General features: G+C 51.8%; 13 protein-coding genes across 13 annotated transcripts; 7 read left to right on the forward strand and 6 right to left on the reverse strand.

Annotated features, from left to right (window-relative positions):
• Positions 1-5,989: 5,989 nt before the first annotated feature.
• On the forward strand, positions 5,990-6,423 carry BDV17DRAFT_286723 (uncharacterized protein; the record flags this gene model as incomplete). Its single annotated transcript, XM_073760991.1, has 2 exons — positions 5,990-6,252; positions 6,345-6,423. The coding sequence occupies 2 exons, from the start codon at positions 5,990-5,992 to the stop codon at positions 6,421-6,423; spliced, it is 342 nt and encodes a 113-aa protein (XP_073620750.1).
• A 271-nt stretch (positions 6,424-6,694) lies between these two features.
• BDV17DRAFT_70566 (carbon-nitrogen hydrolase family protein) lies at positions 6,695-7,908 on the reverse strand. The gene is made up of 5 exons (XM_073764996.1): positions 7,847-7,908; positions 7,682-7,774; positions 7,343-7,626; positions 7,208-7,286; positions 6,695-7,144 (listed from the first exon to the last, which is right to left on the reverse strand). The coding sequence occupies exons 1-5, from the start codon at positions 7,856-7,858 to the stop codon at positions 6,788-6,790; spliced, it is 825 nt and encodes a 274-aa protein (XP_073620751.1). The 5' UTR covers positions 7,859-7,908; the 3' UTR covers positions 6,695-6,787.
• Positions 7,909-8,095: 187 nt separating this feature from the next.
• BDV17DRAFT_286725 (exosome catalytic subunit DIS3) lies at positions 8,096-11,247 on the forward strand (the record flags this gene model as incomplete). Its single annotated transcript, XM_073760992.1, has 2 exons — positions 8,096-8,291; positions 8,351-11,247. The coding sequence occupies 2 exons, from the start codon at positions 8,096-8,098 to the stop codon at positions 11,245-11,247; spliced, it is 3,093 nt and encodes a 1,030-aa protein (XP_073620752.1).
• Positions 11,248-11,325: 78 nt separating this feature from the next.
• Positions 11,326-13,130, reverse strand: BDV17DRAFT_70596 (MCT family MFS transporter). The gene is made up of 2 exons (XM_073764997.1): positions 12,751-13,130; positions 11,326-12,697 (listed from the first exon to the last, which is right to left on the reverse strand). The coding sequence occupies exons 1-2, from the start codon at positions 12,973-12,975 to the stop codon at positions 11,405-11,407; spliced, it is 1,518 nt and encodes a 505-aa protein (XP_073620753.1). The 5' UTR covers positions 12,976-13,130; the 3' UTR covers positions 11,326-11,404.
• Positions 13,131-14,043: 913 nt separating this feature from the next.
• BDV17DRAFT_286727 (uncharacterized protein) lies at positions 14,044-14,904 on the forward strand (the record flags this gene model as incomplete). Its single annotated transcript, XM_073760993.1, has 3 exons — positions 14,044-14,194; positions 14,260-14,403; positions 14,459-14,904. 3 exons carry the CDS (start codon positions 14,044-14,046, stop codon positions 14,902-14,904), a joined length of 741 nt encoding a protein of 246 aa, XP_073620754.1.
• A 101-nt stretch (positions 14,905-15,005) lies between these two features.
• On the forward strand, positions 15,006-15,239 carry BDV17DRAFT_286728 (uncharacterized protein; the record flags this gene model as incomplete). The annotated part of the gene is made up of 2 exons (XM_073760994.1): positions 15,006-15,055; positions 15,113-15,239. 2 exons carry the CDS (start codon positions 15,006-15,008, stop codon positions 15,237-15,239), a joined length of 177 nt encoding a protein of 58 aa, XP_073620755.1.
• Positions 15,240-15,572: 333 nt separating this feature from the next.
• BDV17DRAFT_250911 (uncharacterized protein) lies at positions 15,573-15,937 on the reverse strand. The gene has a single exon (XM_073756370.1). It carries the CDS (start codon positions 15,909-15,911, stop codon positions 15,627-15,629), a length of 285 nt encoding a protein of 94 aa, XP_073620756.1. The 5' UTR covers positions 15,912-15,937; the 3' UTR covers positions 15,573-15,626.
• A 239-nt stretch (positions 15,938-16,176) lies between these two features.
• Positions 16,177-18,914, forward strand: BDV17DRAFT_70659 (LIM domain protein). Its single transcript, XM_073764998.1, has 2 exons — positions 16,177-18,370; positions 18,421-18,914. Exons 1-2 carry the CDS (start codon positions 16,442-16,444, stop codon positions 18,745-18,747), a joined length of 2,256 nt encoding a protein of 751 aa, XP_073620757.1. The 5' UTR covers positions 16,177-16,441; the 3' UTR covers positions 18,748-18,914.
• Positions 18,779-20,392, reverse strand: trm8 (tRNA (guanine46-N7)-methyltransferase). The gene is made up of 3 exons (XM_073764999.1): positions 20,179-20,392; positions 19,901-20,088; positions 18,779-19,815 (listed from the first exon to the last, which is right to left on the reverse strand). The coding sequence occupies exons 1-3, from the start codon at positions 20,358-20,360 to the stop codon at positions 19,082-19,084; spliced, it is 1,104 nt and encodes a 367-aa protein (XP_073620758.1). The 5' UTR covers positions 20,361-20,392; the 3' UTR covers positions 18,779-19,081.
• A 175-nt stretch (positions 20,393-20,567) lies between these two features.
• BDV17DRAFT_70691 (ESCRT-II subunit protein VPS25) lies at positions 20,568-21,381 on the forward strand. The gene is made up of 2 exons (XM_073765000.1): positions 20,568-21,131; positions 21,179-21,381. The coding sequence occupies exons 1-2, from the start codon at positions 20,648-20,650 to the stop codon at positions 21,289-21,291; spliced, it is 597 nt and encodes a 198-aa protein (XP_073620759.1). The 5' UTR covers positions 20,568-20,647; the 3' UTR covers positions 21,292-21,381.
• BDV17DRAFT_250919 (BRCT domain-containing protein) lies at positions 21,019-24,321 on the reverse strand. Its single transcript, XM_073756371.1, has 4 exons — positions 24,076-24,321; positions 23,577-24,016; positions 22,151-23,522; positions 21,019-22,101 (listed from the first exon to the last, which is right to left on the reverse strand). Exons 1-4 carry the CDS (start codon positions 24,166-24,168, stop codon positions 21,454-21,456), a joined length of 2,553 nt encoding a protein of 850 aa, XP_073620760.1. The 5' UTR covers positions 24,169-24,321; the 3' UTR covers positions 21,019-21,453.
• Positions 24,322-24,783: 462 nt separating this feature from the next.
• BDV17DRAFT_286733 (putative toxin biosynthesis protein) lies at positions 24,784-26,318 on the forward strand (the record flags this gene model as incomplete). Its single annotated transcript, XM_073760995.1, has 4 exons — positions 24,784-24,981; positions 25,057-25,195; positions 25,263-25,371; positions 25,433-26,318. 4 exons carry the CDS (start codon positions 24,784-24,786, stop codon positions 26,316-26,318), a joined length of 1,332 nt encoding a protein of 443 aa, XP_073620761.1.
• Positions 26,319-26,639: 321 nt separating this feature from the next.
• On the reverse strand, positions 26,640-27,795 carry BDV17DRAFT_286734 (ceramidase; the record flags this gene model as incomplete). Its single annotated transcript, XM_073760996.1, has 4 exons — positions 26,640-26,814; positions 26,872-27,388; positions 27,451-27,637; positions 27,709-27,795. The coding sequence occupies 4 exons, from the start codon at positions 27,793-27,795 to the stop codon at positions 26,640-26,642; spliced, it is 966 nt and encodes a 321-aa protein (XP_073620762.1).
• Positions 27,796-27,948: the final 153 nt, after the last annotated feature.

Raw genomic sequence — 27,948 nt, forward strand, 5'->3', positions numbered from 1 at the left:
TAGTGTAGTTGATTAACCTATTGTTCGTAAGCTACCATATATCTAATCCAATAAAGCAAGTGATACCATCCAGTAGAAATTACACCAATCACCAAACCAGCTAACCACCAAAACCTATGGATATCAGAACCTGTAAACATAACAGGCAAACGTCGGAAACGCCACATCAATCAATACAAAAAAAAAAAAGAAAAAAAAAGGAACAGCAAAGGGAGACCACTATCACCCAACGAGATCATTAACCAAATCCTGCAACACAGGACGATTCCCGAGAATTTTCTGTCCACTCAGAAGCTTCATCCCCTTCTTCGCAGGCTTCTTGAGTCCCGTTCGCTCCTGAACAGGACTCAACGCCTTACGCTTCTTCACCGGGGGGCTCTTCTTCGGACTCGGCGTAAACCGGTCATACGTCGAGAGCGGGACATCATCGAAAACATGATTATCGACGGCGTTCTTCGGCAGATCATAGGCCCAGCCGCGTTGCTCAACGAGTTTCACGTACTTTCCGAGTAGCTCGTTTCCGTGGCGCAGGGTACTTTTGCTTCCTAGGACGAGGAGCTTAGTACGGGCTCGTGTGAAGGCGACGTTGACGCGGCGCCAGTCGCTTAGTAGGTCGCCGACGTAATTCTCTGAGTTGCTGCGGACGCAGCTTAGGATTATGACTTCTTTGTCGCGGCCTTGGAATTTATCGGCCGTGTGCATCTCCAGTTCTGGGAGGTGGTGGCGGAGATTTTGCTTTAGTAGGGAGAGTTGGCTGCGGTAGAAGGTTATGACGCCGATGCTGCGGGGTGCAATGCCGCTCGATATGAAGGCCTCTACGAGTTGGGTGCAGAGGGTTGCTTCTGTGGGGTTCACGATGCGCGAACCGTTGGTGACATCTTGAGCGGGTGTTGCCAGCATGTCGGTGTTGACGAGGTAGGTTTTGGCGGAGGGGTCGATCAGATCACGCAACCAGCAGCGACCCTGACCCGATCCTAGACACAACTGGCGGCTTTTGGTGGCCTGTGAGAAGTCATTGAGGTGGTGTTGCTTGAGACCATCTGGGTTGGAGATCTCCAGAGAGCGCGCTGCGACCTCTGGGGTACCGCACTTCAGACGACCTGAGTAGATCAGATTATTGGAGAGGAGCATGATGTCCTCGCACATTCGGTATTGGTGTTCAAGATTCACCACGGATGAAGGATGTATGTCGGAGAGCAGCTTGAATAGACTAACATCAAGACCACCTGCCTGTGCCTCCTTGTTCTGCACCAATGGAGGAAGCTGATAATGGTCACCCACGAGGATGAAAGTCTTTGCCATTCGAATGGGCCCCAGACACACAGGAAGAGTGATCTGGGACGCCTCATCAACAATGCAGTAATCGAAAACGCGCTGACTGAAGATGTTGTGTCCTACCCCAAGGCAAGTGGTCGCAACTACCTGAGAATCCTCGTATGCGGACTTGAGCTCTTCGATTGTCTTCTTGGGGGTAGCTGCGAGTTCAGCGAATTGAGAAACGTCAGGGTGTACTTTGGCGGCCGCTCCAATACGGAGGATGCGCATATTGTCATCCCGGATCTTCAATAGAATGTTATCGACTGCAGTGTGCGTATACGAGGTCAAGAGAACACTCTTTCCTTGAGCAACAAGAGCTCGGAGAATGTGCGCAATAGTCGTTGTCTTTCCTGTTCCCGGCATGCCTAGTACCAACGCATAATCCTGCGCACTCATAACCTTGTTGATTGCCTTTTTCTGGTCGACGTTCAGACCTGCTTTGTCTATTCCAGACAGTTCAGGAACATTATGTTTAAATGCAGGCGGCTGTCCTTCAACGATTAGTCTCCTGAGGTTATGAGCCTGAAAAAGATCTTTCTCCATCATGGCCACGAGGTTGCTTCTAACGATGGCCATTCCGTTGCTAAATTCGTCTTTATCCAGCCGGTACAGAATCTCCTCTTCCGGCTCTGTTGAAGACGCAGTCGAAGGAGCACTACCGTCAGTTATCTCCATGATGCCTCTGAAAGACTGGTTCATTTTAGCATCGAAATCGCTTGCTCTTGTTCTAGCATTGTGGAGCCTTCGATCCACGGCGACAGTGATGCGCCTAGGACTGAGGTGAACAACGTATCCGTTGGCCAAAGCAAAGTGGCCCTTCTCATCCGAGATAACAATCGGCTCTCCCACGGTTATTTGTGACTCGGCGAACGAGAACGAAGGTGAGTGCTGTTTCTTGATGAAGGTGTAACGGTATCGGTTGATTTTTGTTCCATCTTTGTCTTCGCAAGCTGTTCCGGGCTCAATGACAATGTTGCCAAAGCACCGTCCAAGAGCTTCCCGCTCATGGCTGAGTAGTGTCCACAGTTCCCTTTTGAACCTCATCATACTTGATTCTTCCTTGGTGAGAAGCTCGTCCCATTTTCGGAAGAAGTCACGATGAGCCGAAGTCAAATGCTCCATTGCCTTCACAAACTCGTCACCGAGGCCGCTGGTCTCGCCGTTTCCGCCGTCCACAAGTTTGTGGTAAATGAAACAAGCTGTCTTGGAGTAGCATCTGTTACACATCGAAGGCCTCTTGAGCATCGGCGGCAAATGCGTTCTCTGCCGCACATATCCGGCCACTCGATTGCGCTCCTGGATCATGTGCAGCATTTCATGCCGTATGCCCCGAATTCGCATAATCTTTGACATCTCAAGGTAATATAGAAGACCAAATGTAACGCCCACATCTAGTACGTGTCCTGTCAGAAGATGTCATGCGAAAACCAAAGCTAAGCTCAATGCTTACCGTAACGATCAGAAAGCAGCAAGGTGTATAGAGCGGTTTGAGCCCGATGAGCTTGGTTCGTCTCCTTGTTGCCGGTTTTCAGCTCAAGAGGCACAACCAGGTTCTTGTCACCTTCGCCCTCATTGCAAGCAACCTGGACCGTAGCATCGATATTGCCTTTGAGGCCATACATCGGCGACCAGATGTGCTCCTCCACCTCCAGAAGCTTGTTGACACTCAACTTCAGCTTCGAACTGTTTCTGTCCTCGATGAACGATTGTGGCTGTTTCGGATCAGCCAGGAAAACTGCTAGGATTGTCCGGTTGTACTTACACCTGGTTTTTGCCGAAGGAAGAGTTCTGCCCAGCGCTGAAAGCCTGGAATTCTGGCCATGACATGGTCAACGGCCTCATTGATGGTCATGTGGATTAGATATAGCTCCTCGGTATGCCTGACAGCAACGTCCTCAACCAAGGCCCTCAAAGACGCTGTATCCCACTGGTTCAGCTTCATAGCCTCTTGAAAGACTTCATGGAAAATGTTGCCGAAAACTTGTGGCTTTCCAAGATCCGAGGTTCTTTTGATGCGGACCTGGAGCACCGCTCGCCGCTGACAACTGATTGCATCTGCTATAACTGTCGCGGATATAAGATGATCGGGGTGGATTATGATCATATTTTGAGCATCAGTAACGACGCAGTGACCAGTCATGTCAAATTCACCGATCAAGTGTATATAAGAATCTTTGTCGCAGGGGCTATCGAACCAGGATTCCCGCAGCACAACCACCTTCTTACGCTTGGTGGTTTCATCTTGGACAGATAGAATCTTTACAGGGTTAGTCTGGGACAGAAAGCTTAGGGCAGATAGCGGCAAACCTTCTCTGGGTGTATGCGGCCTTTCTGGGTGAAATAGGTAGACTCAGCAATATCCACAATCAAGTAACGCTTGATGGCTTTGCGGCTTCTATAATTCTATTCAGAAAGTACTTAGCAAAGACTGGGAAAATATATCCACTAAGAATGACCAACATCATCTGGACTATCTTCACCTTGTGGCATGGGCTGGTCCAAGCAGTCCATGTCGAAATCATCATCGTCAAACTCGTCACTTGAAGTTATAAACTGTTCTTTCGCTTCATTTTGCGTTTCATCTGCATATGTAGGCGGCGGTACCGTGCGTTCATGAGGGAGCAGATGCTCTGAAGTAGGTTGAGGTTGTTGAATGGCTCTGGGGAGTTTGTGACTCGGAGTCTCATCGCATCCCGCCAGAATGTCATCTATATTATCTGAGAATTTGTCGAAGTCGTCGTCAAACTCGTCGGCGTCAAGGGTATAGTCGGGTTTGCTTGGCGCTTGATTCGCTTGCGGAGGTATATCGTGACTTTTGGCGAAGGAATGCTGGGCCCCATTCGCAGTGAAGCCGTTCGCGTAGTCGGTAGAAGATGCAGGGAAATTGTCTGGTCGCGTTGGCTCCACGAAAGGATCCATTGAAGATTCTGCTAGCCCAAAGAACTCGCCATCGAGGTCATCACCGCCGTAATCAGACGATGACTCCTGCAAGGCTTTCGTCGCTTTGGGAACGTGCGAAACATCATCAATGTCTGGGTCCGTCTTCCTAGCGGCGGGCTTGATGGACTTAGTCTCTAGCGGTGATGCTGATCGACTGCGCCGCCGTGTGTTGCTTTGGGCCGCGGCTGGAGCAACCTTGGAGGGTTCAGGTTGGTTGGGAGGGACCTTCTTGAGACTCTTCTCCATCTCTTTGACGAGCGAGCTGAAGCCGGATGCTTTGAGATCTTTCGGCATCATGATGTTGCTCCTCGTTCGCGAGAATATCGCACGGCCTTTCGGGGGGCTTTCTCCAATTTTCCTCCTCTTTGCCTTGGAGCTAGGCCATTCAGCATTGCAGCTGATAGATCGCCTCAATCCTGAAGAGTCCTGCCCGGTCCTAGCTGAGCCCGGTGTATGTGGAGAAGATGATAGAAGATTCGCAAAGCGTGGTTGCTGAAGATCCGGTACGTTTGCGTTGGTTTTGGCGACATAGTCATTCCACAATTCCGTTGCAAGGTCATTCTGAGGTGTCTTGAGGAGTGTTTGGAAGGATTGTAAGTCGAAAGTGCCCTTCTGTGCTCCTTTAGAACCGGCTAGTGGGGAGTTGCTGGGAGAGGAACTGTGGCGTCGCTTCTTGCTTTGCGTTGCAGGTGTTTGAGTGCTCGGGTTTGAACTGGGAGGAGCATGTTGCCAGATAACATAGTCCTCAGGTGTAAACTCTTGCCCGACAGGAGCCCGGCTGAAAGCGTCTTCAGCGTTACCGATAAGGTCGGCTAGAGGCAACCTATTGCCAGGTGTTTGCGGGCAATCTTTGACTGGTTTGGCCTCCGCCGGTTCCTGCGGTTGTTGTTGTTGGTTACCTGACCTCGCCTCCTCCTGCTCAACCACGCCATTCAACCATGATGTTTGATTTTCTTTGTTCGTATGTCCTTCCTGCGGGGATGTCTTCTTCGGCGTCGTCTCAGGCCCAGCCTCAGGATTGTTCTTGTATCGGAAGGTATCTAGCTTGGAGCGTGAGGCAGATGAGGCAGGGATTGGCTTTGAGTCTCTATACACGGGATACATGTTGACATTGGTGCTGTTTTCCCGCAAGCAAACAGCGACAGGGCATTTCGGGGAGGCTCTGGTCGAGAATGGTCTGCTTTGCGCAGAGAGTATGGAGCGTAGATAAGCCAAAAGTCCGATCGCAGTGAAAGGCTTACCAGCCAATGCCTGATTTGAGAAGAAAGGAAGCGACGTTATCGTTGGCGCAATTCGTATGTACAATCCCAATGCAGGGGCACGGTCACTACAGTCGGGTGTGGTGACTAGACGCGTCGACGCGTTTAGTACTACCATGCCTTAGCCTTGAGGCAGGAACGCTGTTCTTTTAGCCTGATATGTAAGGCACAAAGGCGGCAGCGCGATCTTCCCAATTCGGACTAGCCGCCTAGCTCCATCGGCGTTTTGCGGCTTCTGAACATCACACCGGCTCATCTCGTCACCCCTCTAGTCTACATCAATTCCTGCGACTCCAGCAACCGAATCTCCTCCCTTGGGGTTCATCAATTGGACCATCTCCTCTCACTCCCTCAAACTCAAGGAACCCGCGCCTAATCTTCCGCGAGTTTGCCGCACTCTGTCCGACAGGGGTCCATAACCGCCACCGCCTGTCCCCGGTTATCAAGTACAAAGCTCCCTTCACATATCCAAGATGACTGTTCGCCCAATGTCACATGCGCTCCGCGCCCGCTGCATTCGTCGCAACCCTCAGAATATCCAGGGCTTCTCTACGCGAAGCAACCTTCGCGGGGGGGCCGACCATGGTGATCACTATGACCCTCCGACCGGGTACCTCTTCGGCGTCAAGCCCGGCCAGAAGTACGTGAAGGAGGGATGGGAGAATATCTGGTATTACGGATTCATCGGCAGCCTGCTCGCTGCTGGTGTTGCATACGTCTTCAAGCCTGACACCTCGTACGTCACCCATCTGAGCGGTCGCGATTCTTCCGTGATTGCTGCGCTCGCTTTTCGAAAGATCGTGACAAGTAGACTGACTCAAGTTACAGGATACAAACATGGGCTCTGGAAGAGGCCCGCCGGCGGCTGGAAGCTGAAGGTATCCTCGAGGACCCTCAGCGCAAGTAATTGTGATACCGCCCATTTTCCGTTGTACTATGTACATAGAGTGATCAGAAACGACGAACCCCGATCGAGTGGCCGCATCTGTCTCGGTAAAGATGTGTTTCCCGTTCTATTATGGTGTTGGTTCTCTGATGTCATTCTTTTTTGCTTTCTATTCGCTTGTTCTCCTTGCGCATTCTGACATACTGTATCATGAAACACCTTTCCCACGCCTGATTTAGAGCTTTGAAAAGGGAAGACAAGGACATTTGCCTATAGACATCTTCTAGCGTCCGAGGACTTGCCATTATTGGAATGACAGGAATCGTAAGATTTGCCTTGTTCTATGTGTAGCGGCTCGCGTTGTTGGCGTTACGCGAAGCAGTTTCTATATTTCTGGGTATATATCTGTCCTTCTAAGTAGTGGCATCTCCCTTCTGACCTTTGTCAAAAGATCCAAGTCGATATCCGCAACAGCGACCTGCGGCTCCTCATACTCGTCGCCAAGTTTAGCCACTACCTCTCCCCAAGGATTCACAATCATAGAATGACCATAGCTTCGTCGTTTCTCATTATGGGGACCAGCCTGCGCGGCAGCTATCACATAAGACTGTGTCTCGATAGCTCTGGCTCGAAGAAGCGTTTCCCAATGTGCTCGGCCTGTGGGAACTGTAAACGCTGATGGATATGTGATGATCTGAGCATTCTGGCGCTTCAAGGCCAAACTGATTTCAGGAAAGCGTAGCTGTGTATTACGTCGTGAGCACTTCCAAGTTACTGATAGAAACAGACCAGGCGAAAAGCTTACATCAAAGCAAATGGATAGACCAACTCGTCCGAGTACTGTGTCGAACGGCGGAAGTATCTCGTTCCCCTTCTCCACACTCCTACATATGCATCTTAATTAGTTGGAGGACCAAAAACCATTCGAGTGAAGACCCACGAGCTCTCCTTTAGCACAGGTCCTCCCTTAATATCTACATCAAATAGGTGGACCTTCTGGTAGCGTTGTGTAATGTCACCTTTGTTATCGATCCAGATAAGAGTATTCTTTACTCTTTCCTTCGCAGCAGGCTCGTGAATTCCAACGTTGATATGCAAGTTGGCGTCTTGAGCCTCACGCTGGAGACCGAGGACAAATTCATTCTCCTGTACTGGACGAGCAAGCTCTATGGTTTCTGCCGGGGAAGACCCGATATAGTCTGCCGCCTCAGGGAGAAATAGAGCCTCAAAACTTTCTGTTAGTGAGCTTATTCTGCAGTCGCTTAGCTCCAAATCAAACCTTTGCACCGGCTTCAGCTGCTTTCCGGGCAAGCACTCGACATTGAGCCAGATTGCCGGCGATGCTGGCGGTTGAACATAGTTGCCCCACGGCCTATCAGAGGTTAATCCAGTTGCTTTGAGTCCTCATAGGTGAATACGACAAATGCTGTAAGAATTTACTTACTGCGAGAGTCATGCTGAATCACAGTTACCGTTCTATAGAAATGAGACAGGTGCAAGTATGTTGAGAGTACAATATCACGTCATGGATCGAGGCCTGAGGTGATCAACACAGACCTGGAGCAGCGGGAGTCCTTCCCGATTTGGACCAGCCTGCAGGACTGCGGAATTATTAGCAGATCATCGCCGCTCGTACGACTTGTAACTGTAACAACCAGCTCTGCTCCCAAGACAACTTCTGAAGCTGAGCAAGATGAAGAGTCTCAGGCGCGACTTCTCTTCAGATCCCTCCACCGCAAATGTCACCAGCAAAGTCTTCGTCCGGTCGACAAAAAGTGGAAAGGTGCAAAAAATCGTTCGCGAGCTCTACTTAAGACAGGACATTCCTTGCTCGTCGAGGCTATGTGCGATATGTCCGACTGTCGCTCCTACAGATGCCAATGGAAACAGTGAGAAAGATCCTTTAAATGTGACTTGAAAGTCTATTGCTAATGTGAACTCGCTGTAGTTGTACCATTCGTCCTCTCAGAGCAGCCTGCAGGCACAACCGCCTTCCCCCGCGGACACTACATCGTCCCCGATACGAATGCGCTTTTGAACGGCATGGACCTCTTTGAACACACAGGGGCGTTCTACGATGTGATCATTCTCCAAACGGTGCTCGAGGAACTAAAGAACCAGTCCCTTCCGCTATACAATCGCTTGCTCGCTCTGATCAAGACGGACGAGAAGCGCTTCTACCTTTTTTTCAACGAATTTCGCCTTGAGACACACGTTAGGAGAGGTCAAGATGAATCGATCAATGACAGAAACGACCGAGCCGTAAGAACAGTCGCGAAATGGTACCAGGATCATCTGCGCGCAGTCACGAAGAGCAAAAAGGAGAAGAGCCTTCCAGCCATTGTGGTGATCACGGATGACAAGGAGAACCTGCGTAAGGCGAAAGAGGAAGATGTGACGGCCTTGTCATTGGAGAACTATATCAGTGGTTTGGAAGATGCGGATCGATTGCTCGACATGATCAACGAGTCTAGGGAAGCGAGGGAGGCAAAGGAGGCCCGCGGAGAACTCTTCTACCCGGAGTACTACTCAATGTCGAAGATGATGACAGGCCTCAGGGCCGGAAACCTACACCAAGGAGTCTTTAACGTCTCACCATACAATTACCTCGAAGGACAAATTAAGGTCGCGGCATTCGATAAACCCCTTATCATTATGGGCCGCCACAACAGCAACCGTGCCATTTCTGGAGATGTTGTCGTCGTTGAAGTTCTGCCCAAAGACCAATGGAAGTCTCCGTCAACGAAGATTGTGGACGAGGAAGCCGTCACGAAGAACGATAACCCCGATGGTGAAGACAATGAGGCCGTCATAACAGAGAAGGAACGAAGAGCGCTACAAGAGGAGGTTAGACAAGCGCATGGCAAGAACTTGGAAGGACGGCCACAACCAACTGCAAAGGTCGTCGGTGTCGTGAAACGCAACTGGCGCCAGTACGTCGGAACAGTTGACTCGACTTCTACAGGATCCCAGTCCACTGGCCGACGACAGCAAAACGTTTTCGTTCTGCCCATGGACAAGAAGGTTCCGAAGATTAGAGTGCGAACGCGACAGGCGACAGACCTTCTGGGCCAGAGAATTCTAGTCACGATTGATGCCTGGAATCGCGACTCTCGGTATCCGACTGGGCACTTCATCCGATCATTAGGAGAGTTGGAGACAAAGGGGGCCGAAACAGAAGCGTTACTACTTGAATACGATGTTCAGTACAAACCTTTCCCGAAATCGGTACTGGATTGTCTACCTTCAGAGGGCCATGACTGGCGAGTACCTGAGAGCAAGGAACATGTCGGCTGGAGAGGGCGCAGGGATCTCCGAGATCTTCTCATCTGCAGTATCGATCCTCCAGGTTGTCAAGACATTGATGATGCTCTCCATGCACGGAAGCTGCCCAACGGCAACTTTGAGGTGGGTGTTCACATTGCGGATGTGTCTCACTTCGTGAAACCGAACAATGCTATGGACCTCGAGGCTAGCATTCGTGGAACCACAGTTTACTTGGTCGATAAGCGTATTGACATGCTTCCACACCTCCTTGGTACCGACCTTTGCTCTCTCAAACCATATGTGGAGCGATATGCCTTCTCAGTCCTGTGGGAGATGACGCCAAATGCAGAGGTGGTTTCTGCCGACTTCACAAAGTCCGTGATTCGCTCACGTGAAGCTTTCAGCTACGAGCAAGCACAACTAAGAATCGACGACCCTTCAAAGACAGACGACCTGACGGAAAGCATGCGCACACTCCTCCACCTCTCCAAGATCCTCCGCCAGAAGCGTATGGACGCCGGGGCCCTCAACCTCGCATCCCCCGAAGTCCGCATTGAAGCAGACAACGACGAAGTTGGCGACCCGCTAGCAGACGTCAAGACAAAAGCGATGCTCGCAACAAACAGCCTCGTCGAAGAATTCATGCTCCACGCCAACATCACCGTCGCCGCCAAAATCTACGAAACGTTCCCGCAAACCGCCATGCTCCGCCGGCACGCCACGCCCCCGCCCCAAAACTTCGAAGACCTCATCAACCAACTCGCCAAGAAACGCGACATGCGCCTCGACGTCTCCAGCTCAGGAGCCCTAGCCGACTCCCTCGACCGCTGCGCAGACCCGCGAAACCCATTCTTCAACACCCTCGTCCGTATCCTCGCCACCCGCTGCATGACATCCGCCGAGTACTTCTGCGCGGGCGCCCACGCCGAGTCCGAATTCCGCCACTACGGCCTCGCCTCGCCCATCTACACGCACTTCACGTCCCCGATCCGTCGGTACGCCGATCTCCTCGTGCACCGCCAACTCGCCGCAGCAATCAATTACGAGGGCGAAGACGGCCGCGCTACAATCGAGGGCTCCATCACTCGGAACCGCCTCGAGGACATCTCCCGCAACATCAACTACCGCCACCGCAACGCGCAGCACGCCGGCCGCGCAAGCATAGAGTACTACGTGGGCCAAGCGCTCAAAGCGCGCAGCGAGAAACTTGCGAAGGACGGCGTCGACAGCGGCATTGAAGAAGACGGGTATGTCATGCGTGTCTTTGAGAACGGAGTCGTTGTATTTGTTCCCCGGTTCGGCATTGAGGGTGTTGTGCGTCTGGAGGACTTTGTCTTGGCTGGTGATGAGGCGCTCCGCACTGTTGAGGAGCGGAGGGAGCTAGTTACGAGGCGCGAGAGTGATTTTGATCCTGAGGAGTATACGCTTAAGGTCTCGGATAAGGGGAAGGAAAACTGTGGAAGGAGTGTTGAGCTTTTCCAGAGGGTCAAGGTTAATGTTAGTTCCGTGAAGGAGGAGAGTGGGCGGGGTGTTGGGAAGAGGAGGGTTAGGATCTTGATTCTCGATGGCAAGAACTAGATGTCCCCGGGCCGGTTAATTAGGGATCAAAGTGTTTGTCAATTTCTACATATGATTTGGGGGCTTACAGGAGTCCAAAGGTATTTTATTATTGATTTGAATAAAGCTATGTACTTTCTTGCTTTATCGTGATGTTTAAGCATGTTCTTGTGTTACCTTAAACCTTCTTGCCTGATACCATCCTGCGAATAAGAGTATGCGTAGACCAGAGCGCAGTCTTCGCAAACGCCTGTGGTTGATCAACGCCACCAGATTCGCCAGTCTGCTCCTGTAGGACAATACCTTGGCTTTTCTTATCCGTGGACACGGCGGCTGCCGCCTTCTCTTGCTTGACTCGAATGTTGTCCCCTACCTTCCAGCCGCGCACGATCCACAGACAAACTCCGGCTGCAATATACATGAAGCCCGTGAATAGCTGAACATGCAGATAAACCCGATCGTCCGAGTTATTGTCACGCAGTAGAAGGGCGATTGGTTCAGCGACAGTCGTTGGTGCCACGAGGACAAGCCAGGTGATGCTGAGACCGCCGGGTAAGTCTTGCAGCCCGATGATATCGGCCAGGACCGGCGCAACGGTAGCCCAGTATGTGCCTGCTACCGTTCCAACAAGGACGGCGAAGAAGGAGACGAGTCCCATACTACGGGCAAAGACCCAGATCACGAGACAGAAAACTCCGCAGAGAAAGGAGAGGAAGGCGGCGATATTGAGGCGGCCGAGTTTGTCGCTGAACATACCCACAAAGGGTCGGCCTAGCCCTTGTCCGAGATTGAGCAAGGCGCTAATAATGCTGCTCTGGTGGGCTGAGAGACCGACGGAGAGGGCGAAGCTGGACATACTGAAGAGGATGGCGACGTAGCCGAGCATAGAGAATATACCCCAGGCAAGGAAAAGAAGGAACTCGGTGCGTTTGAGCAGTGTGAATTGGAAGGCCTTGAAGCGGCTTCCGACAGCTTTATTGCGATCCCTCAGCAGGTTCGCGCATACCAGGTTCACGACACAGGCGACAATTCCTAATATCCGAAATGCCCAACTGAGCCCCAGGCGAGGTATCATTGCTCCAACTGCCAAAGAGTAGATCAGCCCTCCTAACCCAGAACCAGCGGCATTGATGCCCATGGCGAGACCTCGTCGACGGTGAAACCATTGCGGTGTAATCCCAACGCTGCCAACGAATAAAAACCCCATACCAAAGCCAAAACAAACGCCTTGACTGAGGAATAACTGCCATCGTTCCTTGACGAAAGAAGCCCCTATTAGACTGAGTGTTTCAAAGAACACACCCAAGTTCAAGACCGCGCGAGTTCCAAAAACGTGGATGAAATAAGTAGCCAAAGGCGCAACGAGGAGAGCGCAAGATATGCTCAAGCCACCAGTAAAGGCATACATAAGTGGCGTGGTATTGGGAAACACATCGTTGGAGAGGTAGTGCGAAAGGAACACACCGTAGCTCTATAGGGCACATTAGCATCTCCATAGCCGTAAGCTAATTCGGTTCCACGAACGCTGTTGATTCCCCAAGTATGGGCATTAATCCAGAAGACGCTGAATACACAAACCCAGCCATATCCCCCATCCGGCGGCAAATCATCCCCGGTCTTCGCGTCCTCAGCAGTCGGTCGTTCACGCTCTAAGCTCTCGTGGCGCCTTTCCTTCGGCGACTCCCGTAGATGTTGTCCATTGTCATAATCGCGGGACCGGATTATGTCAATCGGCGCATTGTCCGCCATGAATAAAGGCTCCGGGAGTCAAGGGACAGATACTGGAAGACAACAATGCTCGGCCCGCCAACATGCGCAATATTGGTCAAAAATGCTCGAGAACACCATCAAACAGGCTGAACAGCGCATATAGGCATATGTATCGGCGAGTCAGATGGGGAGAAAAAGTCTGAGAGATGAAGAGATGGAAAGAGCAAGTGAGAAGTCCGGCGAGAAGAACTAAGTGGCGGCGATGTGACCTAAAATTGCTCGAACGTGTACAGTAATATAGACGTTGAGCATATTGACCCCAAGCGATGCTCAGGCGTCAATTCCACTATTATTGGCACCCGGCGCCGGCCATCTGGAGTGGGCTTGGCCATCCATGGTCCATGGTAGATAATAGCCGGCAATCGTGCCGATTACCGTAACCTTTGCGGAGAAATTGGAGAAGCGGCAGAAGCGACTGAATCGAAGCGAAAGCCATCCCATGAGTCATCCGTCCAAAGACGTATACCTCCAACGGCATGAATTGGGAGATGTCAAACCCAGACGGTTAGGTGTTCTAACGTGAAAACACCGGTGAGGGCGTATTTGCCCTGGCTGGGGCTGGCGTGATCCGGACATTGCCGCTTTAAGGGGTCCACGGTGAGACAGGTGACACTCGAAGGTGATTGGCTCACTCTTTAAAACCTACCTATACCTAGGACCCTAGGTACCTACCTATACTCCGTGTTGACATTGTAATCTGGATGTCTCGGGCTGACCTCTTTACTTGTCGGTTCAGGAGGGGTGTCATGATGTCTTCTCTACTGTCCCACTATCCCAGCTGCCCCATGAAGCACGCTTTTGGAGATTCTAATCCAACCCTTAGCCTTCTGGGCATGATAGGAAGTTGATGGCAGGAGCCCTCAGTCTTAAGGCTGCTGGCCATAGCCACCCTATCACTAGCATGAGGGTTTGAAGCCTCCTATGGGCAACTCTTTGTTCAAAGGTTAGGACACCGATGGAAGATCGCCCGTAAGCGCAAACAAAGACGTCTTACAATTCTGGTCTTCCTCAGTTCTTCCAATTGTTCTTCGTCAACACACACCTGCCATGGCTTCCTATGCCTTCTATGCCGTTGGCGCATTGGGTCTATGGGCAGCCGTCAGCCAGTATCCTTTCCATCAGACTCATCGAACCTGCGACGAGCTCGCTTCGCTCTTAGACGGGCGAGTCTTCACTTCGCAAGCCCCAGCGTACATGAGTCAGTCTCTTCTTATCTCAGTCACCAAGAACAGGCCCTCCAACCAGCTTGTGTCGTCCAGCCAGCAACCGCCGACGAGGTATCGACCGTCATTGTGACTCTAGCCCGCGCCCACCGTAAACAAGGCGAGAGATTCTCCATCCGCAGCCAGGGCCACATGCCGCATGCCGGTGCTGCAAATATCCAAGACGGAGTGACGATCGATCTCCGTGGCATCAACGACGCCCGTTCAGCAAAGACAAGTCAAAAGCTGTCTTGGAATAGGCGCTTCCTGGGGAGAGGTGTATGAGGTATTGGATGCGGTTAATATCACTGTTACCGGAGGTAGAGCGTCCTCGATTGGGGCCGGGGGTTTTCTATCCGGAGGTGGTCTCTCTGCGCTGGGTCCAGCTGCTGGATGGGGATGTGATAATGTCCTGGAGTTCAAGATTGTTCTGGCAAGCGGCGAGATTGTTAATATTACCAAAATATCGCATCCAGATCTCTTCATTGCTCTCAAGGGCGGGTCAAATTATTTTGGTGTAATTGCCAAATTCACCATGAAGGCCTATCCATCCCGCGGTGTTTGGGGTAGTGTCGTGGCCTACACTCCGAGCGAGATCCTAGCTCAGATCAAGGCCTATTCGAGCTTCATGCAACCAGACACCTTCGACCCCATGCAGATCCAATCCAGAGCTATGGATGGACTGCTGAGCACCGAATGTTGTTAACCAATGTCCTCATGTATACGGAGCCTCAGCCTCAGCCTCCTGTCCTGCAACCTTTCGTCAACAGCACAACCGCCATGTACAGCACGTTGCGGACAATGACCATGTCCGACTTCGTACAGGAACAAGACGGTCATCAGATTCAAGGCTTGAAGTATGTTTCTCCTCCTTTTTACTGTTCTTGAACCAGCCCGCAAAGCTAACAAGCCAGTTACCTCTATTTCACGACAACGTTCGCCCACAGCCCCTCCATATACGCCCCCGTCGTGTCCGAGTTCAACAAGTCCGTCCCCGACGTTTCCGCCGTCAAGAACATGAACTGCTGCATGAGCATCTAGCCTAGCTCAACTCTGCAGGGGACGAACAGCCTCGGCCTGAACCCCAAGGTCAAACGGCTGAACATCCTAATCCTGGTTGCTTTCCCCCCCCACCAGACCCTAAGGGCAGTCGCTTGGTGCGTGCCGCGGCCCAGGACCTGATCGCGGCGATTGAGGGTCTCCCCAAAGACGCGGGATTGTACCAGTCCTTCAAATATTAGAATTACGCCAATGCCAGCCAGGATCATATCGGTGGATATGGAGATTAGGCGAGGAGCGTGCTTCAGGCTGCCAGTCAGAAATATGATCCCGAGGGGCTGTTTCAGAGGGCGGTGCCTGGTCCCGGGGGGGGGGGGGGCTTCAAGCTGTTTGGGTCTAAATAGAAGCTGTCAGTCTGTTACACTGTACCTAGGAACAAACAAACTGAAGTTCCTTATGCGTCCGGTCCATGCTTCGCAAATAAGCCCGGCAGACGCCTCTGATCCCATATACTAGGCAGGATACTGCAAATATAGTTCCACATTTTGGCACGAGCGCGACGACGCCAGATGCCGCGATGCAGCCAAAAAGACTACAAGTGGAGAATGCAGGGCGGCTGGGTAGCAACCCCTCACTAGTTTGCAGTGTTTGTTGTTTGGTGGCCATAGCTCCCTGTCCGCCTACGGTCTCCCAGTAGTCCCAGTCCCGAGGCATCCCAGTCCTGCCATTGTTTACTGTCCTTGATAACAGCCCCCGGCAACCTCACTTTCCTTCATTTTTCTAACCTCGTCTTTTGTTCAAACATCTTCTGAGACTGTTCCACGCTCTTTTGCTCCCGATTCCACCTTCTCTTTCCACTCTCCTTCCACTCGCTTCTCTCCCAGCCACCTGCTTGACGCTCATTGGCCCTACTGGTGTACTCATCGCCAGACGCCGACCACGACATCTCCAGACCGACACGCCCCGCCGAGACATTCTCGTTTCATCTCATTTTCTTCTATCTATCTGCCATGCTATTTAAGCGCATCGATCTTCGTCCACAATGATCCACAGGTCGCCCTTTCACCAGAACAAGGGCAAAGATCCCCAACGCAAGGTTACTCCGCCCGGCCCCTCATACATGTCCAACGATCAGATCGGTGAGTCTGCATTGCTGGCCGAGTCTTGGCATTATTCGTGCTTTTGATCCTGTTGACGGTGTGCGAACTTGATCTTTTTTGAATTCCCTTGGCTGTCCTGCCTTCATGCTAATGGATTGCCCCGGCGTTCCTCCAGCGAGCTATTTGAAAGACTTGCGCAGCAATCGACCTACGAGGCCTGGTGGCTCTCGACCATTGCCGACCCAAACGGGATCACCTTCCAAGGCTCGAGACGATCTTCCCCCACGAGCTACATCTGCTATGTCAATGTACGGAAATTCGAGGGCGCCTCCAGCGGCTCCGCTAGCCGAGATCGAACGCCCACGTGCCTCCAGTGCGCTCTCGAACCATAGACCGGTCTCATTTTGCAGCTCTGTTGGCAGCTCAACCGGTCGTCCGTTAGTCCAAGAGCCCAGAACTGTCCCAATCCGAAAGAATGTCTCCCCAACTCGAGTTTTCACCCGCGTCACCTCAAACACCCAAGCGCCCAGCTATCGTGAGAGCCCTCAACGACGAGTCGAGAGAGAGGAAGCGAGGTCCTTACGTGACGCATTACAGGGAATGGACATTAACGACGAGGCTCGCGTTCACGAAGACGCTCAAAATGAAGCTACGGAGCTAGTCTGGATGCACCAAAACCCCGGTCTTCAATTCAAGAACCCTTATGCGCCTTATCGTAACCCAGACGCCAACAAGCAGCGCGACAATACTGAAGAGAAGAGCCCTTCACACGTCAGTCGCAGTCCGTTCCGAAGCTCGTGGCGTGAAAGTCATCGTCTTTCATTTCGCGGTCAAAACGCCGCCAAGAAAGCTCCAGGGACAGAGACAGAACTCGGCGAACCAAGCCCTGTCCACAGAAGAAGTGGGATCCCGAGAAAGAACCTCAAGGTCAATTTTGCACTTGATCAGGAACAACCAAACGGTGGACATGGGCTGGGACTTGTAGGTGTCAACAATGACTCGTCAAAGGGCATCTTCAGAAACCCAAGCGACCAGATTTACGAGGAGCCGGACCGCAATGACGATGAACGTTCCCAATTCTCAAAGTCCGATTCTTCAGCGCTTCGTTCAAAGCCTCGCAATGCACTACCTCAAGGATCTCGGCCTTTACCCGGCCGACTCGGTAGTATTCCGTTCGTTGACAAATTGTCACGCTTTGAGCTTCACAAACACCCGCCAACTCAGTCGAGAAATGCTGAGTATAAGACCAACGCGCCTTCCCCGCCGCCTGTCGCTGCAACGCAGGAAAACGGCGAAGAAGTTCAGACCAAAGATGGGCTCGAAATCCGCAGCGACGACATCAGAGCAGCTACAAGTAAAAAAAGGTCTGACCGTAGCTCGAAGCTTCCCATGCCAACTGCGGTGAGCGATCGCACTGGTCGCCCCATCGTCAGTTTCGATCCCTCCTGGAAGCCCACCGAAGCCCAGAGCCCTCCAAAGAGGGGAATACCAGAGAAACAGATCCCTGAGTCTGAACCTGAGCCGCCGTCCATTGAGGTATCTGAGCCGCCGTCCGTTCCGGTCATCAACCTGCCAGATGAAAAGGAACCAACGATAGCAGAGATGAACCCTACCAAGTCACCTTCAAAGCCACCACCCAATTCAAGGGACCGTCCGAGGCCCACTTCTGGTCTTAGGAGGTTCATGCCATCTCAAGATCGCTGGATGTCTACTTATTCTCGCGGCGGCGTTCCGACTGCATCATGTGAGACATGTTCGCTACCTATTTCTGGAAAGGTTGTCACTGCTGCCGGAACACGCTTTCATCCAGAATGCTTTACCTGCTACCACTGCCACACCGGGCTAGAATGCGTGGCGTTCTACCAAGAACCAGACGCGAAGCGGAACGAACGACTCGCGGACCCGTCGGCAGACGAGGATGCTCACTCTTTGAGGTTCTACTGTCATCTTGACTTCCACGAACTGTTCAGTCCAAGATGCAAGAGCTGTAAAACACCTATCGAAGGAGAAGTGGTCGTTGCTTGCGGAGCCGAATGGCACGTCGGCCACTTCTTCTGCGCTGAGTGTGGTGATGTACGTGCCCCAACCGTATCTCGTTTTCATTCTCTCCTAACCTTGCACAGCCTTTCAATTCAGAAACTCCATTCGTGGAAAAGGATGGTTACGCTTGGTGTCTGAATTGTCACTCCCGCAGAACCGCACCTAATTGCGCGGGCTGCAAAAAGCCTGTTCTCGATGAAGTCGTTATCACTGCTGTTGGCGGCAAATGGCACGAGGAGTGCTTTGTCTGCCATGAGTGCGGTGATGGCTTCGGTCCTGAGGGGAGATACTTTGTCAAAGAGGGTGAACCCAGGCGGACTGCCAAAGGCCGCATCATTGGGGGACCGGTTCAGCTTGCTGTTTGTGAGCGATGCGAAGGTATTCGACTGAAGTCTTCGCCCAGGGCATGACATTGTATCAAAAACCAGGATCTATGATTACCACCAACTCAACCTTACTCTACCCGTTCGCGATGCCAGGTAGGTCGAACATTTGCATAGCGCTGGACATTCCCTTATTGTTTTTTACTCTTCTTTCCTTTGCTATCTATGCGATTGCTTTATGCCTTGATTGCATATGTGCATGGCAAGCGGGCTCTATGATCTAATGACCTTAGCTGGACTTTTTGATTGCCTTTTGTCTATCATGTTGGGGTTTATCTCAAGGTGTATCTTTCCTTTAAAATATGAACATTTGCCAAAACCAGGAACTCCTTATAACTAGCTATATTAAGTTCAGCCCAGATCATATCCAGTCGGGGTTACTCTTCCTTCTAAAGACAGCCACATACTTATTCCCCTTGTTCCTCGTGACTTTCTTACCCTCCTCCGTCGCCTCCTTCATAACCCTCACACACTCATCCTTCTCCAACTCCTCCTCCGTAACCCTCTCAAACAACTCCGTTGAACCCTTCCTCTCCACAACCTCATCATCCACCTCCATCTTCTGGTCCTTCTCATCCCGCTCTCCACCCTGCCCAACTTCAATTTCAGGCTCAAGCTCATACCCAAAATGCCTCAAAATCCAAAAATGATACTCTTCCACGTCCGTAATCGTATAAAGCAGACCCCCGGGTCTCAAAGAGAACGCATACTCGGCATTAAGCGTCTCGCTCACAATCCGCGCTTTATGTTTTCTGGCTTTGAAGTGCGGGTCTGGAAAGCATATGAAGATCTTGGACAGTTGGGCCTTGCGAAAGAAGTTGGGGAAGAATTTCATTGTGTTGCTTCTGATCGCGGTTATGTTCTGGTAGCCGCCGGGTACTAGGGTTGAGGGGAAGGTTTCGGAATCGTCGGGGGTTGGGGTGGTTGGGTTTGAGGGGGAGGGGGAGTCGGTGGATGTTGTCGTGGTTGCGGTGGGTGCTGGGGGGGCAGGAACGGGCGCTGAGGACGAGGACGTCTGCAGGAGATGTTGTTGCGCGCGGAGAGCGGCGATGCGGGTTGTGAGGTATTCGGTTACTTGGACGCGGATTTCCATTCCTAAGTGACTTTTTAGCTGCATGGCCTGATGTTGCAAGCAACACGCTTCCATTAAATCCTGGCAAGAATGGCTATAAAAACATACCAACCATAAGCGTATCAGGCAAAACCGGCGCAAGCCCAACAAGCAGCCCACCAAATCCACACCCGATATCAACAACCTCCACATCCTTAAGCAATCTCCTTGCGCCGGCCGCATTCGTCTGCGCAGGGTCCGGGTTCACGAAGGACGGGAAATGCGTGCTCCAGTCCATGTGTGCTGGGCTGAGGGGGCTAAATAGACGAACAAACAATTAACTGTTAATAACCAACCACTCTTCTCCCTTTCAACGCAAGCAAGTTCAACGGCAAGGGAAAACGTACTAATTCAACAAATGATCCGAGAACGGATTCGCATGCGCCCGTTGCCGGTAGTATCTCTTCTGCGGCAGCTTTATGGCGGGGGACCCGGATGCACTTCCATCGCCGGAGTCTGTGGTTGCGGTTGCGGCGGCGACCTTTTGGCGGAATTCGGCGCGCTTTTGTTTCTTTGCTGTGGCGCCCATTGTGGAGTGGGTGATATATATGTAGATGTTGTGGAGGGTACAAATTGGCGTGGGAGGGAGCCGGAGGTTGGTTGCTGGCGGAATTTTTTTCGCGGCCGGTGGGCGGACGTCACTCTCTTAGCGGAGCGGAGCGAGATGGATGACTTCCCCGCATCGTGTCGTATCGTATTGTTATCTTCCTCAAACTACGACACTCAACACCATACTATACAAGGCTTGATCTTTTCGTCATCCTTATTTCTCATACTTTTTACAATATCCCTCTTCTCTCTACAAACGACCAATAAATGACCACCGCCCTCACCCCGCAAACCGCGGGACCAGCGCCCTTCCCCTTCCCAGTACAATACACATTCCCCCCCTTCTTCTCCCTGCAACCAAATGCCACAACCCTAGCCCGGCAACTCCAGCACTGGTCCTCCCTAATCCAGTCTTGGTGCCGACACAACCGAATCTACAAGCTGAGTCTCGTGGACGCGATCGAGTCCCCGCCGTTCCGAAACCCCGAGCTCAAGAAGCAGCTTAGTCTGGCGGATGCGCGGACCGTGCTGGACTGGATGAGTAGGGGGGATGAGGAGGGAGTCACTGGTGGTGGGGGAGGGAGGAGGGCGGAGTGGGTTGATGGGCCTGCGAAGACGATGGTGTGGATTTGGTGGAGGAGGCCTGAGGAGTGGGCGGCGGTTATTGCCGAGTGGGTTGAGAGTACGGGGCAGAGGAATGTGGTTCTCACGGTTTATGAGTTACTCGAAGGGGAGGCGACAATTTCGCAGGGTAAGTTTGTGATATAAGTATACTCAATGGATCTACTGACTGGATAGAATGGCATGGGATGGATGCGGAGGTGATGATGAGGTCTTTGAATGTCCTCGTCAAGCAGGGCAAAGCACAGGTCTTCGGTAGCGAAGGACAAGAGGGTGTGAAATTTTTCTAAAGCCCAATAAGCCCAATCGCGCCGGAGCGCTGCATTCAAATGCTACAAAATCGCCAAATATTCTGCAAACGAGTATGGGATATACACAAGACTCCAAACAAGATACGCCATGACCGCATGCAGGTATCGTAAGAGAAGTTTCAAACATTTCAAAGCACCTACTTACTCCTCAGATTGCTCTACCATCTCCTCGTTGAGCTCATAGTCCTCGGCTGTGCGTGGCACCTGAGACATTGCCATGTCGAGAAGCCAATCCACGCGCACAATTCGCGGGGTTTTGCCCAAGGTATGAACCAGCTGCCGGAATCGTGGCCATAATTTCTGGTGCTCGGGGGCGGCACTACTGAGAAGGTAGATCTCCTTCCGGTTCGACTGCTGCTCACTGTCGCTCTCATCCTCGCTCTCCTCGCGCTGGACTTGATGTGCAACACGGCCGCGGAAGAGGTTGCATACTCCTCCATTTGTATCGACAATTGACTTGAAAGCATCGAATCCTCCACGGATAGTTTCGACACAGTAGATTTGATAGCCTTGGAGGAGTTTGTTTTTGTTGGCTTTCGCATTGACCTTGGATTGCTCCAACGAGAAGTCGTACTTCTTTTCAGCTTCCTTGTCGTTGAGCGGGTAGTCGTCGGCATCTAGGAGCTCGTTTTTCTTGAGACACTGTTCGATAAATTCCACTCGGACAATCACCGGACCATACGCAAGCGCGTTGACAAATTTCGGTGTTCGCAAGACAGACGGGGCTGCGACATGGGAGCATTTGCGAGCATCCTGAACAACCGTAATCCCAAGCTCTCGAAGTTGACGCTGGTCTTTATGAGCATTTTGTATATACCAGGAAAAGAGATAAACGTACCTTGTCCGCATCTTCTTTCTTCATATTCCCCACCCACTTTTTGTAACCAGTAATGAGAAGATGCATAGCGATAGGAGGAAGTTTTGCTCTCTTCTGCCTCTTAGGGTCTACGGCGTCCTCTTCCTCGCTCTCATTCTGGGCCTCCATTGACGACCGTTTCTTGCTCTTGTTTATCTCCACGCGATCTTCATCAGTTTTCCTTCGACCACCATAGATTACACCACCGACACGCTTCATCTCCTTCTCATATAATGCAATGTCTGGCGCAATCTCGTGTAGCTTCGCCGTAGCTGCGTCTTTGGATTTGCGGCTGCTTGTGGAGGACGGCGTATCATTTTCTTTTCCGTCTGTAGAGAGACGAGAGCGGGCAGGTGTCTGCAGGTTCTTACTGTCCGCCTTCTTCGGTCTGCCAACCTTAGGAGTCGCGTTTGTTGTGTCAGACACTGTGTTTTCATCGAGCTCCGTTGGGCTCAAGGCCTTCCTAGATGCAATGTTCTGGTCTTTTTTTCCCATCGCTTTCCTCGCGCTCGCAGGTGACTCTTCTGATGGGAAAAACATGCTCTCAAGAGAAGATCTGTCCAATCGAGTTTGACCAACCACTTCGCCCAAATTCGTCCGTCGAGGGAAGTGTGTGTATCGATGTTCAGACTCGGGCAGCCGCCTCCATTTCGCGTAAGATTCTTCAAGCCACAAGTGATTGACGACGAGCAGTCCCCATTCTTTGGCCGCATTGACCTTCTCACTATTGTCATGCGCAGTTACTAGATGCGTGTTGTCTTGTCTCAAAGTTTTGGTAGGTTCTGCTCCTGTGGCCGTGATCAGGTTCTCCAGGTATGACCGCGCTTCGCCGACGTAGTTGGATAGACTAATTTTGAGATTCTCGAAGCCTGGAATAGGAGTATGCGGAACTGGATAGTGGAGTAATCGACGATAGGGCGATGTCCAAGTGTTGTAGGTCATCAAATGATAGAGCCAGGCAAGATTTCCCACATCCTTGTTCAACCTCGAGGCCACGCGGTAGGCAAATCCTTCTCTATAGCGGCAAATTAAAGTGGTCGCTCTTGAGACTTCAGAAGTGACCTCGCCACCACCTTCTTTGACCAATGTTGAGATTGTATCTTGGAGGTGCGAACCAATCTTCAGGTCCGGAGAGAGCATAATGACCTTTCCATGGAACACGTTTAGCTTGCGCTTGACTGGAGATGTAATGGGCGTAGGCAGTGTAGTAGGCTCTGGCGTCGACGCTCCGATGATATCGCGGTTCTCTGTAGCTCGAATGGGAGCGTCGGGCGCTGAGCGAAGAATTTCTGGGTCTGGCAGCGTATACGGGCGCTCATCAATTCGTTTCCCGAGTTTCAGGCAATCGTCAAACCTAAAAGATGCTTCGGTTAGAATCAACCGAGCCAAATCGTAGGGGAATAATTACCAGTGTGGAAGAACAATTTTGATATTAGTGAGATTTCGCTTCTTGACGATTTGAGCTTTGTCGGAATCGGCCGTCAAATCCACCAGGTGAGTACACTGTGCAGTGAGCTTAGGGTTGTAGGTGCCGCCTTTGGCCAAAACACCACCGATTATGGCATCCTTGTCGCCTTCCGGTATATCGCCGCATGTGACAGTGACATCGTTCAAGAATAGCCTGGGGTCGGGGCTATACTGGCGTACATTGGCGAGCTTTCCCTTTGACAGGGATGCATGCATCCACTGAGGCTTGACAACAGGAATTAAGGCATCGTTGGCGGCGTCAAACCCAGGAAAGTCGATGGTGGCAGACATAAGATAGTTGAATTGAGCCAGATCTTGGCATTCGGCTGGTGGCTCGTATATGAATGGGTCGGCGCCATTCTCTTCCAACGTCGACGCGAGCTAGTTCAGATGATTTTGGTTGGAAGCCGGATTAGATGATCCAGTGAAGCTTTACATACCTGCTGTGCGCTATCCTGACTAAGGTCTTTAGAGCACACTATGCAGACCTTCAACTGATCGAACAGCTGAGGGGCTTCGTCGTGGTCTCCCATGGCGGGAAAACACCTGCGGTTGGATCGTTTTCTAGAGTGAAATGATGGGAGTTGGTGAGGATTGCTGGTGGGAGAGTCTGAGCGAGAGGGGTAACGAGTCGCCCCGCGATCACAAAGGTGGGAAGAATATGGGGGGTCGTGCCTGCAGTGTTGAGATCTATAGGTAAATTGTTTCTTCTTTCCAATTTGCGACGCGATTCGAGACGCGCCGGCTGACACCAGATCACGTGCAGCCCGCCTGCCGCAAATGACATTACCTTAGTGCAACAGGCTATGCCTCGATCGCATCATGTTGGACTCAATTGTTGAGTACTTCTGATCTTCGTTGATTGCTCCGTCTCTTGCCTTTTGAGCTTTGATGCATCAAGCCCCTAACCATGGTCCCTGCTGTGCATTCTGCTGCAAACACCCAATTTCCGCCCCACGCTGGCTCCTGATCGGGGAGTCTGGGGAGCCTCGGCTCAACATGCTGAGGGCGCCCTGCGTCGGCAACAGTCAACTCGGATGCTCCCGATACCCCAGGCCTGCGGGTCTTTCCCCCCCATTCTTCTTAAAACTTCGGTGCTTCATTCCTGTAACCCTGTGTTCCGGGTTCCAACCTATATTCTACGCACCATGTCATCGTCTGGTCCCTTCCGCATCGTCGAGCATGCGGTTCCCTGCCAGCACATTCGGGAATATCCTGGTGCTACTGCGAACGAGCAGGAGGATGTCCTCAACCTGGCTGTGAAACAATACATCCCCTTGGACAATCTTGATCCGCAGCCTGGGGATGTCACTGTCCTTGCCGCGCACGCTAACGGCTTCCCAAAGGTATAGGCCAACCGTCAACCAGGCTATAGATAGCCCAAAACCTTACGTATACCCCTCGACTAACAGCTTGGACAGGAGCTCTATGAGCCTCTCTGGGAAGAATTACATTCTCGGTCAAAGGCAAATGGATTCCGAATCCGGAGTATCTGGATGGCGGATGTTGCGCATCAAGGTCAAAGCAGCGTCGTCAACGAAGACGTACTAGGCAACGACCGTAAGTGACGGCTATGGCCTCTCAATTGCATACGTTTATACACGGAGCTGATTACATGTGCGAGCAGCTAGCTGGTTTGACCATCCACGAGACCTTCTACACCTGGTCAATGTGAAGCGCAAGGAAATGGCACGCCCTATCGTCGGAATAGGACACAGTATGGGCGGTGCACACCTGTTCGTGGCCAATCTCCGTAAACCCCTGCATAATCTGCACAGCTAACTGAGCTTGCCCCAGTGTCCAACTGGCTAGCATGCATCCGCGCCTCATCCACAGCCTCGTCCTCCTCGACCCCGTAATTCAACGGCAAACAACGCAGCTGGACGCAATGGACCTAGGGAAGCAGAAGCTCGTCATTGCCAAAACAACCCAATTATCCACATATAGGCGCGACCAATGGCCGTCTCGAAAGGCCGCCGCAGAGTCCTACAAGAAGAACCCATTCTACCAAGCCTGGGATCCCCGCGTTCTAGAGCGTTGGGTTCAATATGGCCTCCGCGAACTCCCCACGGCAATCTACCCATCCGACCAGAAAGCTCCCGAGAAGAACAATAGCACTGAACTCCCTGTAACCCTAAGAACAACCCTCCATCAAGAAGTCTTCACCTTTTCCCGTCCCAACTACGACGGACCACCGGGCTTCGCCGTCCCTGTGGACAAAGTTACACACCCAGATCTCGACCCGGATCACATAGGTTCTTGGCCCTTTTACCGACCCGAGCCGTCCCGAATATTCGCCCAGCTCCCGCACCTCCGCCCAAGCGTACTCTACATCTTTGGCGGCCGATCGGACATGTCCCCGCCGACAATGATCGCGGATAAATTAGCACATACAGGTACTGGCCTGGGCGGGAGCGGTGGTGTCGTAGCCGGTCGTGTCACGGACGTTATATTGGAGGATAATGGACATCTCGTTGCTCAGGAAGCTCCAGTTCGATGCGCCGAGGAGGCTAGTAAGTGGCTGGGACCGGAGTTGCACCGATGGAGGGAAGAAGAGAAGTTGTTCCGAAAGCAGTGGGATCGCAAGTCGAAGATCGAAAAAATGACCATTGATTCCAGGTGGAAGGCGCATGTTCCGGCTCCTGTGCGGCCGAAGAAGGACAACTCACAGTCAAAGCTATGAGTTTATATAGTTATATAGAGTTCATGCTACTTGTATATACAGTCTAGAGTAATGGCATATATTCTGATTACAGATACGAATAAGTGAGTGGGTATTGAGTCTATAGGGCTTCTGTCTCTGGGTCTCGTCTATAAGACATCTAGTTCCAACCGAACCACAGCGGATTGTCTATCGACGGGCGAGGCCTTTCATAACGGCCTAGCCCTAACGAGACGGACGAAGTGAAGTATCCAATGCACCAATGCCATGCCCATAACGATGAAGCCCCTCTGCTGACAAAGAATACGTCGATGAGAAAAATGTAGGTGGTTCCCAAAACAATCAAAGGAATTTCTTCGTGACTCCATTGGCCGCTTCTGACGTTCGCACGACCTCGGGCGTGTTCCAGATACGCGGCCACCACAGATGGTATTCTTCCTGTCGCTTGTTCAGGCAATGGCGCAGCCAGATGCCCCAGACAATGTAGAGGTACGCACCAGTACCGGTCATTAAGTGCCTAAGCCGAGAAAAATCAGCAAATAAGGTCTGAGAGTGCAACCAAGGGTTGACCTACCACCAGCCATGACCTTCAAGCAAGATACCCCAGGGGAGGCCCACTTGTCGACGCCATTGTCGTATCGTGCTACAAAAGTGGTTGTCCAGATTCCATATTGCAAACCCTCCCAGAAAAACACTTAGCCCGTACCCGACCATGAACCACATTGTCTTGAGTGTCTTCAGGTCTCGGACATTTTCATAGTGCTGTCTTTCCTTTGAAAGGACGGGCAAGCCTTGCTTTTCTCGTTCAAGTCTGTCCTCCTCGGTCGAATGTCGCCACGACGGACGAAGTTCCATCTCCATTGTGTACATACTCCGGATGAGCACAATTGCCGTTAGAAGGGCGTATGCGTTCTGGTGGAACACCGGATTCTGGAGGTAGTGGTAGTAGAGAGTAATGAGGATCGATAGGAAGGTAAGAAAGACGCCGAGGAAGATTCGGTAGCTAGTCGACCTCGAATAAGAGAAGGAAGCGTAGCACATCAGACAAGTTGTGTATATCATAGAGAGTTCGTCGACTAATTGCATAGGGTCTGACAGCAGACCGGTTAGTTTCACAAGGCCTATGTCTTGAAGGCGACCGCAGATGACGTACATTTCAGGGTCGAGTGAAACAAGAAGCTACCTGTTCCAACCACGAGATAGCCATAGTATGCGACCTGGAAGATTGTGTCGTGTCCATTGCGCCGACAGCTCTGAATGCCCCTCACGCCCAGCAGCATAAACAAGAGGTTTGTCAAGGTGTTGACGATCTCGGCGGAGTATACGGTAGCATAATAGTCCTACGTGCGCAACCATTAGCGCAGGTACTTACTTCATCGACAAGTTTCAACCAAAGCAAGGAGTGTCTCACCTCTTCACACCAGTTCAAGGTGGAAGTAACCGGATGCCAAAACCCATCCATAGAAGGCGGATACGGAACGGACGGAAGTAGAGGCATTATAGACGGAGACGCAGACTCCGTGAGAGCTGACAGTGCCTCACCCCGTAAGGACAGATGGAGAATCTCGGAGGCGATGTGAGTACCAAACCTTCAGTAGAGGAGGCAACAGCCTTAAGAGCGTCTGGTCTCATTGGAATCAGCAGGAACCAT

Source organism: Aspergillus undulatus (genome assembly GCF_047715775.1).
Source record: "Aspergillus undulatus strain CBS 261.88 unplaced genomic scaffold BDV17scaffold_2, whole genome shotgun sequence".
In the NCBI taxonomy this organism is placed as follows: Eukaryota; Fungi; Ascomycota; class Eurotiomycetes; order Eurotiales; family Aspergillaceae; genus Aspergillus; species Aspergillus undulatus.